Source organism: Arachis duranensis, chromosome 8 (assembly GCF_000817695.3).
Source record: "Arachis duranensis cultivar V14167 chromosome 8, aradu.V14167.gnm2.J7QH, whole genome shotgun sequence".
NCBI classification, from domain to species: domain Eukaryota; kingdom Viridiplantae; phylum Streptophyta; class Magnoliopsida; order Fabales; family Fabaceae; genus Arachis; species Arachis duranensis.
Genome location: NC_029779.3, coordinates 9643131 through 9655616, shown reverse-complemented (window position 1 = coordinate 9655616; position 12486 = coordinate 9643131). Strand labels below are relative to the sequence as shown.

At 37.4% G+C, this 12486-nt stretch overlaps 1 protein-coding gene across 1 annotated transcript; it reads right to left on the bottom strand.

The window, feature by feature from the left end:
* Nucleotides 1-6746: 6746 nt before the first annotated feature.
* Nucleotides 6747-7487, bottom strand: LOC107460651 (putative protein FAR1-RELATED SEQUENCE 10). Its single transcript, XM_016079040.1, has one exon. It carries the CDS (start codon nt 7485-7487, stop codon nt 6747-6749), a length of 741 nt encoding a protein of 246 aa, XP_015934526.1.
* Between the last annotated feature and the right edge of the window lie 4999 nt (nt 7488-12486).

The window sequence follows — 12486 nt, the reverse complement described above, 5'->3', positions numbered from 1 at the left end:
GGTAAAAAAGGTATATATATATATATCATTTTTTATTTTTATTATTTTATTTAATTTAGTTTTAGTGTTACGCATAATAATTACTTTATCTACCACACAATTATATATTGAGATGTAATTTTTTATTCATCAATAATATATAATGTGATAGTTACGAAATGTTAGACAAGGCACTAGTACTAAACATTAAACGTAACATTGTGAAAATATTGAAATAACAAAAAAAAATACTTCTTAATTAACATGCTTTTCGATGTATTAATTAAGCTATTAAAATTTTGTTAACATACTTAAGATATGTAGAAAGTATTAACATTAAAAATTTGTCACCGCATATATATAGGATGGTCATCCTCCCGATGCAAACCCTCACTTTCCCCTTGTCACACCCCTTTATGATGGTCATCCTAATCGATTGTTATATACCTTAATGTGACGACAGTGAAATTCTTATCGACGTCGGTGACTGTATCTCTAGTAGGGGAGCGCTTCTTACCTTGGTTCCAAAATGTGAGGTTGTCAATGATGTGAGTAAACATTACTAACTACACAAATCATTCTAACGAATGCCAACCTGACTTTGTTAGCTTTGTAAATCCTACTGACGAGGTTTTCTGTGGGTGGAATAATGCAAGTCCTTAATGTTGTGGTTCGCATGCTGACTACTCCCTCCAAGCGACAACGTTGGTTCCTACCAACAAGTTTTATGGTAAGACCAGCCACTTTACTCTGTACCAAAAATGAATAACGTGATGTTCAGCACTTGCTCTATTAGTTACCCAAATTTTGAGCTGTTTAATTACCTTTGATTTACTTACAGAATGCAGAGATTTTTTTGCAAACCCATGACAAAAAAATTTTCATACTCGAAATAGATAACACTACTATATAAATTAGCAAGTTAGTGTTAGAGCAAATTATCGATCTGTATGCAGCATGAGTATTAAGAAGTGACTCTTGTTTCCCGATAAATGCATATGATATATGCTCTTTGTACGTTAGCTTAGGAGTTATGAAGAATAATGATTCCACTTGTGTATTCTGAAGGCTAACTTTCATGATTTTAGTGCTCTGTTCATTAGTTTTCGGTCAAGTAAACGAATAGTACAGGTTTTGTGTCGTTAATTTTTTTAGGGATTTGACCCTGCCTGTGGACGACCAAATCCTCTAACGATGTGCGTATATGTAACTGTTAGCAAGCTGCAATCGACGGTCATTCCGTGACGTCCGGCAACATGACATCCATACTAATAAGTACATACGGAGCAAGGTGGATCGTGTGACGAGGGTACGTACACAGCTCTCGTTTCTTTTACGTTGATCACTTGGATGGATAAGTTTCATGATTGGCTATTGTGGGATGCGGGGTATGTTTAGATTTATTAGCCGATGTGGTGTGACCGGCATTGGTACCTAAGGATTATTGATGTGCCGCAGATAAAGTTAATCTATCTCGACTCACTTTGGGACCCGCATTAAGCCGATGCAAGGAAAACAGGGATGATGCGAGTGGTAAGCAACGATTTCATTGTGAAACTGTCATATCTGGACAACATGATGTTTCAATAATACGAATATGATTGTGCAATATACTCATGTTTTGTAGGCACTGTATCTCGAGGGACTGACGTTAGAAAAGTTGTGGCTATCGGGCGAGGGGGTGCTGTGTCCTAAGTTTTCCGCATTTGAATTCGAAGAACCGGAGGTGCCTCAACAAGAGAGGAACTCGTAAGTACATTGCATTTCATATCTCATGCGATCCTAGTAGCATCTCATGTACATGTTCCCATCCTATAATGGAAAAACTAAAGACTATAACAAAATGTGACAAAGTTTGCATCAATTTGGTTTACCCAAGTGATTATTCGCACGTGAGAAAAGTTACATCTTATTTTCCATAGCTATGCAATTTCGGATTGATCGAAAATAATATGATAATAAGCAAATAGGAAAATGGTGTAAATTTTTAAACTTTACAAACTGTTCTCTTGTTTTTAAATCTCGAATAAAGTCAGTAAAGGATAATTAGCATTATCAAGCCTAAAGTTTCAAATTCATAATCATGAATCACCCACCTAAGTTGTTTCTTTACTCGCCTGAATGTTTACGCAGTAGCAATTTTTACTTAGATGCTTTTGCATGTCATTCACAACTGTGTCTGCACCGTGTAATAGTTAACTTAGCAGATATAAGTTTAAACTTTTCATTTTTAATCATATGTTCTACGTGTGTATTAAAACAATAGATTTTGTTTAGATTACCATTGCTGCATTCATATTTTATTTGCTACAGTGTATAACTAACTCGCTAAGTAGCTATACGTTATCAAGCATGATGAATTGCCATCTCATGACCATGATGCTTTTAGAATTTACAAGGTGATTTCAAGAGAACGTGCGAATTTCATCACCACACGATGGGGACTCTAAAGAATATAGATTAGTGTGAAAAAATCATTCCTCTCAATGATGAGGACTGAGGAGCATTCTTGAGAATGCATATTACTCTGAATGAATGTGAAATTCAACGTGAAAGTGATCTCTCATTTTGTTGCATCAATAATAATGTCTCTTATATTGATTCCTGTCATTTATTGCAAAGTTGATTCCATTAATGCCAAAATTCTGAACTTTAACAGTGTGCCTAACCAGCATGGACTGCGGCGTATGGGTGGTCCAATGGATTATTTGAGAGCACTTATGAAAAGATTATGGAGTATAGGTATGCTGAGCCGTGTGGTTAACTGAATCGTTTTTATAGTTCCTTGCGTGTATGCTTGTAGTAGAGTGTTTCTTGTTGGTAATAATGTTGGCCTGCTTGTTTCTCCGTTTGTTCCAGCATGTGAATAGTGCAACGCGGATGCGGTTAGCTGTGGATTTAGTGCTGAAGTCACACAACGAAATTGCACAGGAGGTAGTCGCAAAGGCATTTGCACGCTGGGAGAGAAAGTCAACCTAGCCATGTAAACATTGTCGTTGGACTCTACCAGTGGTTAATACTTTTGCTCAGGCGTCAATCAGGGTCCTTAATTTTTTGCTCGAGCCCTGAATGTTTTACGATAAACTTGAGATTAATTCTTGAGGTTCTTTTGCATTGTACAGTGTGAAAGATAACTAACGCCGTCTTGTTATTTTGTATATATCCTAAACTTGTTGCCCATTCGGTGTCTGCATGAAGCGCGTTGACTGAAACTGTGCTACACAGACTTCAAATTTTTGGGATTGTATGCACTAGTGTATTGTATACCAAAGTGACTGCTTTAATTGCAACTGAGAAACAAGAGTTTGCATGAAAATGATCCGCGCCTGAAAAGTTCATTTTCATGAACCTTGCACATTAAAAGGCAATCAAAATTAATTTTTTTTCCAATTCTGAACGCAACACATGTTAGCAGCATCATGAGTTATCAATTGTCAGTGTAACATATTTTGGCCTTGGGCCAGATACACCCACGTTGAAGAAAGAAACACCAACAACCACCTTCCAAGAAACATTAGTTGTGCTAGGAGCGCGACACATTGAAACCCTATTTCATTCATAACTATCCCCAATTCCACATTTTCCTTCCAATTCAAGTGAATTATTTCTTCTTTCTTCTTTGGTCATGATCGACATTCATTTTTCACTTTCTTTTAATTTTGCGGACTAACCTCACTAAATGTTGGGCCGACACACATGGTCCTCTGGTTCCTATGCATAGGAAACACCACTAAATCACTTGGAAAAATGAAAGTAAAAGAACGAGAAATTCTTTCAATTAAACTACTAACACATGTTTTGTCTGTGATACCTATTTACATGTCACCAATCAAATACACACCTGTTATATTTCTTTAGTTTGCATAAACATTTACCTAACTCACAAAGGAAGAAGAAGTTTGACCAGAGTATACATAACACAAGACATAGACTTGACATGATTACCTCACACATGCACAAAACTAATATTGCTCCTGTAAAATAATATGAAAAGCAATAAAATACAACTTGTTCCTGGGGGTGGTTGGCTCCCAACAAACAGTGACATTCAAATGGGTGCTTCACTGGTAGCAATCGCCTGTCTCATTACTTGGGGAAACTTCCAGGTTTTCTATTGCCGGCCATTTTACCAACAACATTCTGTGTAAGGCCACAAAAAGTATTCTATCAAACAATTAATACCGCAAGACAGGAGAATAAAAGCACATAATAAGCAGTATCCTAACCGGGTTCTCCGAACTGTACCTGTGTCAGCCACCTCTCAAACAAATCCTCATTTTTCCATGCATTGGGGTTCCCTAAACTGGGGCTAGCAGCCTGTACAGACAACTGACCTATGAGCAACTTTGAGTGGTATAAAATTGCTCTATATGTTGCCCGCCGAGGAAGAAGTTAGCGCCCCCACCCCCAACACCGATGGGGTTGCGGGAAAATGGACTGCTACACCCGTGAGTGATAGACGAAGTCGTCCCATCTGCACGCACTAGAGGAGTGTCACCAGGGTTGCTGCTCTCCGATTGCATTCCCTCCTAATCAAGCATAACATTTTCACATACATGATCAATTCTCAAGAATTTTGGGTCATGTTATGTACTCCCAAGTAATTGTTTTAACACTGCATTTAATATTTTCAACGATTCGTGTCATGTTATATAAGCATCAAGAAACATCCTATGTAACCTGCTATTTTGGTTACTGCCGACTATAAAGTGCACACTCAAGGTAGCTTAATCTCGAGAGGCTTATGCATACATACAGAGACGATTTTTTGCACAGTAACAATTGTTTTATCTACCTAACTGTAACATTACAGAATCTACAAATCAACACGACTCAAATATTGTAATGCAAAAATAGCTAGTGTATGAATTACAAACGGTATGCTAAGGTCAGCAAGAGGTAACACGGGACTCAAAGAACGAAAAGCAGCAATACTATGCAAAAACTATACCAACTATGTTGAATTCTTTTCTACCAAAATCACCTAACATTTTAAGGTAGTTGAAAAGTCAGAACTCTTTATATCCGACATTTATACTCCTCCAATTGACATAGCCATATCGTATCAAATATTATTTTTATCTGTGCAATGAATCCTTTGTTTTCAGGCGTCACATTCCGGCAATTAATCAAACAACATTACCCTCTTGTTTCGAATCTACATGAAACCACTTTCTTACCTCGTTTGTGTGACAATGACGGGTCTGTGGCGTTGCGGAAGGGGCAGCTACATCATGAGAACCATGCTCCATGTAACTTAGACCGCCTGCACCATCAGTCCCTGCAACACCCTCTTCTCGGTGCCACGTGCAAGTTCTCTTCGTGTGAGCAACAACCCCACAGTTGGTACAACGTCCTCTCTTTGGCACCTTCTCACCCTGACTAATTGGTTCGGACTCCTTTTCCTTCCTCGGTGCCCCCTTTGTCTTTGATACAACGGGGTCCTTGATCCCGGACAACGGCGATAGACCAAGTTTGCTCCCAACCCTCTCAAAGAATCTCCGCTGAAGCGCTTCGGTGAGACTGGCAATCCCATCCCTAGCCACAACAAACTCGGCAACATCTGCAGTCCCAAGTTGTGCAACTAAACTCATTGCCCCACATAGGGCAGCATATAGAAGCAAACGGCCTTCAAGGCCGTCTTTACTATCAACGGGTGTCGATCTACAATCCTTTGCATTCTTGCACCATCTTTTCAAAATAAAACCAGGCGGTATTTCTTCCAAACCCTCGTACTTCATCGCACGGTCGATATGACTACAGGGAATCCCCTCACTGTTCCACATCGAACACGCACACTCTATTTTTCCCTCGTCTGGATCAAACAATACCTTGTGCGTTCTATTAGGTTTTTCCATTCACGAGAATGTGTACGCAGTTGTCGTGCTAATGCTGTCCTTGCCCTAAAACAATAAAGTAGCCACAGCCTTAATTTGTTTTTTCACTTCTCTAAACACTGCTCTTGTATACACCTTCGATGCAAACCGCTCGATTGAATCAAGGCCAGTGGTCAGCAACGGACTATAGTACGTGGAGTAGAATTGGGCTGTTACTTCATTGTTCCGATAGTCCTTCACAACCCGATCTAAACTATGCACAAGTTCCAAAATGCTATCAATTGATTTAAAGAAGCCCTTAATGAAAGCATTGATCCCTTTCACATCTTGAAGTCGTCCTGTATCCCGGCACAAAAGGTTTCCCTAAGGTACGCCATTGCCCAACTTTCTCTAGATTCATACGTCGACTTAACCCAATTGTTATCATGTAGGCCAAGCGACTCAACGGAAGCCTTCTAGTACTCCTCAAAGTCACTGATTTCAAAGTTTGCATAAATGGCTTTCCTAAACACCTTGCAAAATTTTGCTTCTTTCACCCGTTGGATGCAATTCTTCTCAAGTGCCAACCACAAAGTCTATGTGTCGCCGTCGGCATCACCTCTGCAATTGCAGTGCGCATTGCCTTGTCCCCGTCGATCACCACTACAAACGACTTCTTTTGCCCCATAACATCGAGCAGGTTCAACAACACCCACCTATAAGTGTGGACCTCTTCATCATCCAGCAATGCGAACCTAAATATTGATGTCTGTTTGTGGTGATTGGACCCGGAGAAAACCACCGATGGTTTTTTGTACTTGTTAGATCGGTACGTCGAATCAAAAGCCAAGACATCACCAAATAGCTGATAATCCGACATCATCTCACCGTCAGCCCAAATTAGGCTACCCAAACAATTGTCTAGGGTCTGTGTGTATTGGGCCACCGTCCTCATGTCAGCATTTGCCTTTTCCTCCAAGTAACTGATAGTCGCCGCGACGTCGCCATTGTATATTCACGCAATCTTTTGCCCGTGCACATAATTATACAGATCCTGTTTTGTAAACTGGAGCATGCCACCTGTGCCTTGTCACCGTCACTCATCTTCCGATGACTAGGAAAGAGACGTGCGAACACTGTTGGGGCAAGTTCGTGGTTGTGTTCGTCCACGATGGTCTTGACCCTCCACACATTATCTTGTATATCATAGTAAATCTTCATCTTTGCCTTACAGTTCGTGCAACTCTCCAACCTCTCCTCCCTTACTCGCTCAGGACAGTCAGAGTGCTTACGATGTCTTCTACCTTGTCGATGGCAAAAAAAATCTCTCCTAATCAACACCACATTCACACGAGCTACATCTCCCTTCCGAACTCCAAAACCTCTTAATTTAGCAAATTCCTTGTAGGCAGCATAAGCATCATCCTCTGTCGCAAACTCTTTTCCCAAGAAGTCATTCGCACCGACTGGCCGACAGAGACCACCCTCTGCCGCATCATCTGCATCACCCGACCCATTACAATCAACGGCAACCCCTACACCTTTTTCCTTGCTTTCGCGTCCCTCATTGCACTCGAGGTATTCATCGTCGTTGTATTCATCATCACTCGCACAATAATGTCCGCAACTATCATCGGAGGTACTCCTAATCGAGTCTTCACCCTCATTGTTAAACGAACGCCTGAAATCCATTGGCAACAAGTGGGCAACCTTCTAGCCTGATCACATATAAAACAGACAAATGATGCTCATAACCACGCCGTTGACACAGTTAAAACATCAACCACAGCTATCAAAAAGGGACTATATCTTACACCACAAATAAGGCAAAACCACTGCATTGTAAGTGTCTAAACATAGCTCACCAACTTTAGCGCATCTTAAATAACTCAAAAACAAACAATTAAGAACCTACATAGCACCATAAGTTCAATAAGTTCCCAGCAGAATTGTAGCCAAAAGAATAAAAACCCTTTCTAAATTTTATCGCTAGGAATTAAAAAACCAAAAAACAACAACGGGTCTTATAATATCAAAAACATATCAAAATCTAATTAGAATTCAGTTACAACCTTCTTTTCATGATATACTCGTTGCTTTCCCGCTACGAAACGAAACATTTAAATTACCATGTCTATGTATCTAGTCTCTATGAAGGTGCCCTTGCTTAGTAGAGTGCTACAAGTCCTTAATTTCACAATAGCACCCATATTTAGACGCAAACAAGGAAACGACATTCCATTTTGAAAAAACAAACTTCTTTACATTAAGGGTACATCCAAATAGCAGTTTAACAAAATCACCATGGAGGAAATTTGAGCCATCAAAGTTCTTATTAAAACATGACAATTACCTATGGGGCGGTAACATGAAGTGACCTCTTAACACCCATGTATACATTATCTTGCCTAGATTTCTAGTAGTACCCATTGCATTAAAAATTTTCCAAACCCACAATATATTGAACTTACTAACTTTTAACTAAAACATGTCTAAAGAATCTACCAATTTGTTCATACAGGAGTTCGTCGAATGCGAACACTGATCTAATTTAACTTAGTCTTTTACCAACTACACAAGCTCCAACCGGGCTCAAACCATGGATTCCTAATCCTTTATCCACAACGTCAGCGGCATTTCAAATTTCCACCTCGAAGCCAATACCAGAATCTAGAAATTCACAATACAAGTTTCAAACACAATAATCATACTCGACCTAACCTGAACACCTTTCGAGACTGGCACTTAAAGATGATCATTCACTGGGCAGAGCAACTCTTACCTTTGACTGACAAGCACGGCGGAGGACGAGCAACAACACTGACTACAGGACAAGCGCACCTGACCAGCATGGCATTTGTGAGCACCACCGCTGCCTGGCTATGACACATGCTCTGGAGAATGGCGTCTATGGAGAGGTCGTTGACCCAGAGGGAGTAGCCAGAACAGACGCAGAAGCCAAGCGCCAGAGACAGTGAGAGTCACGAGACCCGCAGTGGCTATCTAGGTGAACGCTGATAGGGTTTTTTTGGATGAAAGGAGAAGACTAACCCACAGAAACATAATACCTGGGTTACACCCACTCTTTTTGGGAACAAACCTGAAGGACCAACAACGGCACTAACGGGACCCTCTACAACGAGAACCCCATTCTGAATCGCGCTTTCCAGTGGCTCACACAGCCCTCCAATGAGCCTCCCCAGCTTCCTGAGAGCTACCTACTTTCAGTCATACAGAAACAACACATGTCCACAGCAGATTCAATAAAGACAAAAATCTGTAAATCTGTATGAAGATGTATCTTTACACTAGATGGACCCTTTAAAATTTGGTAGCTACAATGACTGCACTTCGTGCACCAATCCATGACTGACATACAAAGAGTTTAGCACAATTTGACTTTATTTTGAATAGTCTAGTAATAGTAAATTTTATAACCATATACGATAAATATGAATTTTTTTTATCAAAATAAAAGTTATGAATATTTAAGAAAAAAATAAAATTAAAAGAAAATAAAAATTTGAGCGAGTATTTGATTTGGGAAAAATTAAATTAGGATTTTGTGCTGCTATTCTTGAGGCTATTGGCGCAAGAACATTTTTTTATGAAAGTCATTCAACTGCTTAATTTTCTTATTTTTGGAACATCTCCAAGTTATAATTCTATTTCTGCGAGTTAAGTCCTACTTTGATCCTTGAAATTAGTAAATTATACTGATTTAGCCTTTAACTTTTCAATTGTTATAATTTGGTCTTTCAAATTTAAAAAAATGTACTAATATAATAATTATTTGAATCTGAGACTACATTGATGCACTTATTTAAACTTGAGGAACTAAATTGTAGCAACTGAAAAGTTAAGGATTAAATGAGTGCAACTCTTCAATCTCAGGACCATGGACTTAACTCTATCTCCGCGAAAATATTAACTGTATTTATTCTCAGGTAGAAACTCAGGTGCAATTAACTTTATGTAAAGTTGACACTAGATATGTATGAAAATGGAGATATAGACACTAGACTTTTATTATCTCTAGCACAATTTTTCTTATTTTCATGACTACTTTTTCAAGAAAAATATTTTTAGACATGGATTCTGCATGATAGACACCATAGTTGTTAAAATTGGACCAACCAATCGATTCGACCGAAAAACTGGTGAACCAAATTTTATATCGACCTGATCTAAGGTTAGAACTGTTTAAGGTAAAAAATCGGCATGAATCGGTCAAATCTAGAGTGAACCGGTCAAATCTGATAAAGATTGGTCTGACCGAACTGCTCGGTCGCAGTTGAAGGCGAACTTACGGCGCATCAGCATTCTGCAAGTGTTTTATATGCTCCAGTGCTGCCAAATGTCAAGACTTGTAATTTTTGAAAATTTCGCAAAATGTATTACACGAGGTTGAAACTTTTACCTCAAGGATGCATACGAATGCTCATACCGCCAAACTACAATGTTTCTTATTAATATATATACAAAATATAATACATATAGCAATCTTTTATTTTACTTATATTCAATTTATTTTAATTTTAAACTCACTCATTTTTAAATCAATTATATTTTATTTAACTATAAATTTTATTAAATATATACAAATTAAAAAGATAAATAAAAAATTATTAATCACAATTTATTTTTTCTTTTCATGATTATATGATATTTGTTCCGAGGGTTACCTGAAACGGTGATTTGAACCTGAATGTGAGGTCCAAACTCCTTATGAGGCAGAGTCTGACTTGTGCTGGTGTCGAGGTGCCGCCATCCGAGTTATTTGTGAGGAGGTGGGGGTGGTACCTGCAAGAGACTCTGATACTTAAGTTAGCAAAGGCTTTAGGCAGGTTTTCAGTAGATTGGGTCCTGAATATACCTGAGGGTCTCATTGTATTTATAGTAGAAAAGATAACCACCTTTTAGAATAGTTTCACCTTAGATGGTGGTAGCCGTTTTCCCTTTTTTAGAAAAGTTGTTTAGATCTTTTTTCTAGATGGATATGAGATATCTTATGAGTTAGTTACTTATTCAAATAAATAAAATTGAATTTCCTCCATTGTGTTCGACTTCTATGAGGTCGGGTAGGAGTAGATGAGGCCACTTGTTGGGTGGGCTTTATTCCTTTTGGATCTAGCTTTGTTTTGGGTCAGAGTATGAATAATATATATTAATATTATTTTTTTAATAAATATTTGTAGTATATAATAATATAATAATATAATAAATATAAACTAATTAATAAAATATTAAAATTTAAAAATAATAATTATTTTTATAAAAACAAAATAAAAGTATTTATAATAAAAAAATTAAATTTTATATAATTATTTAATTATACCGGATTAATTGGTTTGATCAATAATTTATCGATTAAATTAGTAATCTAGTAATCTAATAATCTGACCGATTCGACCATCAATTCAATTCTGACAACTATCGTAGACACAGTTTAATTTTAAGAAAAATTTTTTCACTTTTATCCAGTTACATTTTCATTATTCCATAACTGTCTTTTCTATTCTCGGTATTACTTAACCCTAATTCCGAAAACTCTGCCTCTCTTCATATGCAAGAGAAACTATTCATCCCCGTGAAGACAACCACTACTTTTTCAACCCAGTAAAAAAAAAAACCCAATCATATTTCATGGGTTCATTTTCCATGACCTTGTTTAACTCAAAAACTTCTTATTCAAAGAATGTTCCTTCATTCCTAACCCAATGTTCACGTTTTCTAAGGCTTATTTTTCATGAAACATGTTTGCATTTTAATTACATCTTTAATATTTTGGATTTTAAAGGAGTAAGAGAGTATAAAACAAAACCTAAAAGAGGTATTCATCAATTGTGTTCTCCTTGTTTAGAGGTGTCTTTTTTCTTTTTGTTTCTTTTTTTTTTTTTTTTTTTTTAACGTCGTGCCGACCTTCATTCTTTAAATGACGCTATCCCGAATAACAAACTCACAAAAGTCTCACAAAATGGAACGTGAGCATCAAGGTAACAAACACGTTCATTGAACATATCATAAACATCAAAAAAGGAAAAAAAAATTGCTAGCATCATCAAAATAAACACATACATATACTTATGGTGGATATCATATTAACAACTTAATTGACAGTTGATAAATCTTCTTCTTATTGTATGATCCTTTTAATCTTTAAAAGAATAAAAACATCTTTTACATTATATTTTAGGTTTATTCTTGTCAATCTAAACATAATACGAAACTTTTATTTTGATATCCTGTATATGATTGCCAAATACAATTCACAGATATAAACTTTTAGTGTCTCTAACTCTCTATGTCAATGTTTTATGTTCTGTTCTACAAACAAAATGCACCCTTATGAATGGTAGAGAATGACCATGTAGTCCATGTACTATAGGTGGATTATGTATGAGAAGAAAAAGAATATAACGTCAATTTTTTCTTTTTTTTTGGGGGTCAGTTTTGTTAATTTAAAAAGGCCAGGTTACTCTGTTATGTGCTCAAAAGGGAAGAACCAGGGAGATCCTTATTTTTTACTTCTTGGGCCTAAGACTGTGTTCATTCCCAAAGACACCAGAAAAGTACTATTGTTGCTCATTTGTCCACAAGGCCTAATCAAAGTCAATAGCGTATTTCTAGACAAAAACGAAAACGTGAATTTTTATGGACAAAGGTTTAAGACTATAGGACTTATCGACCA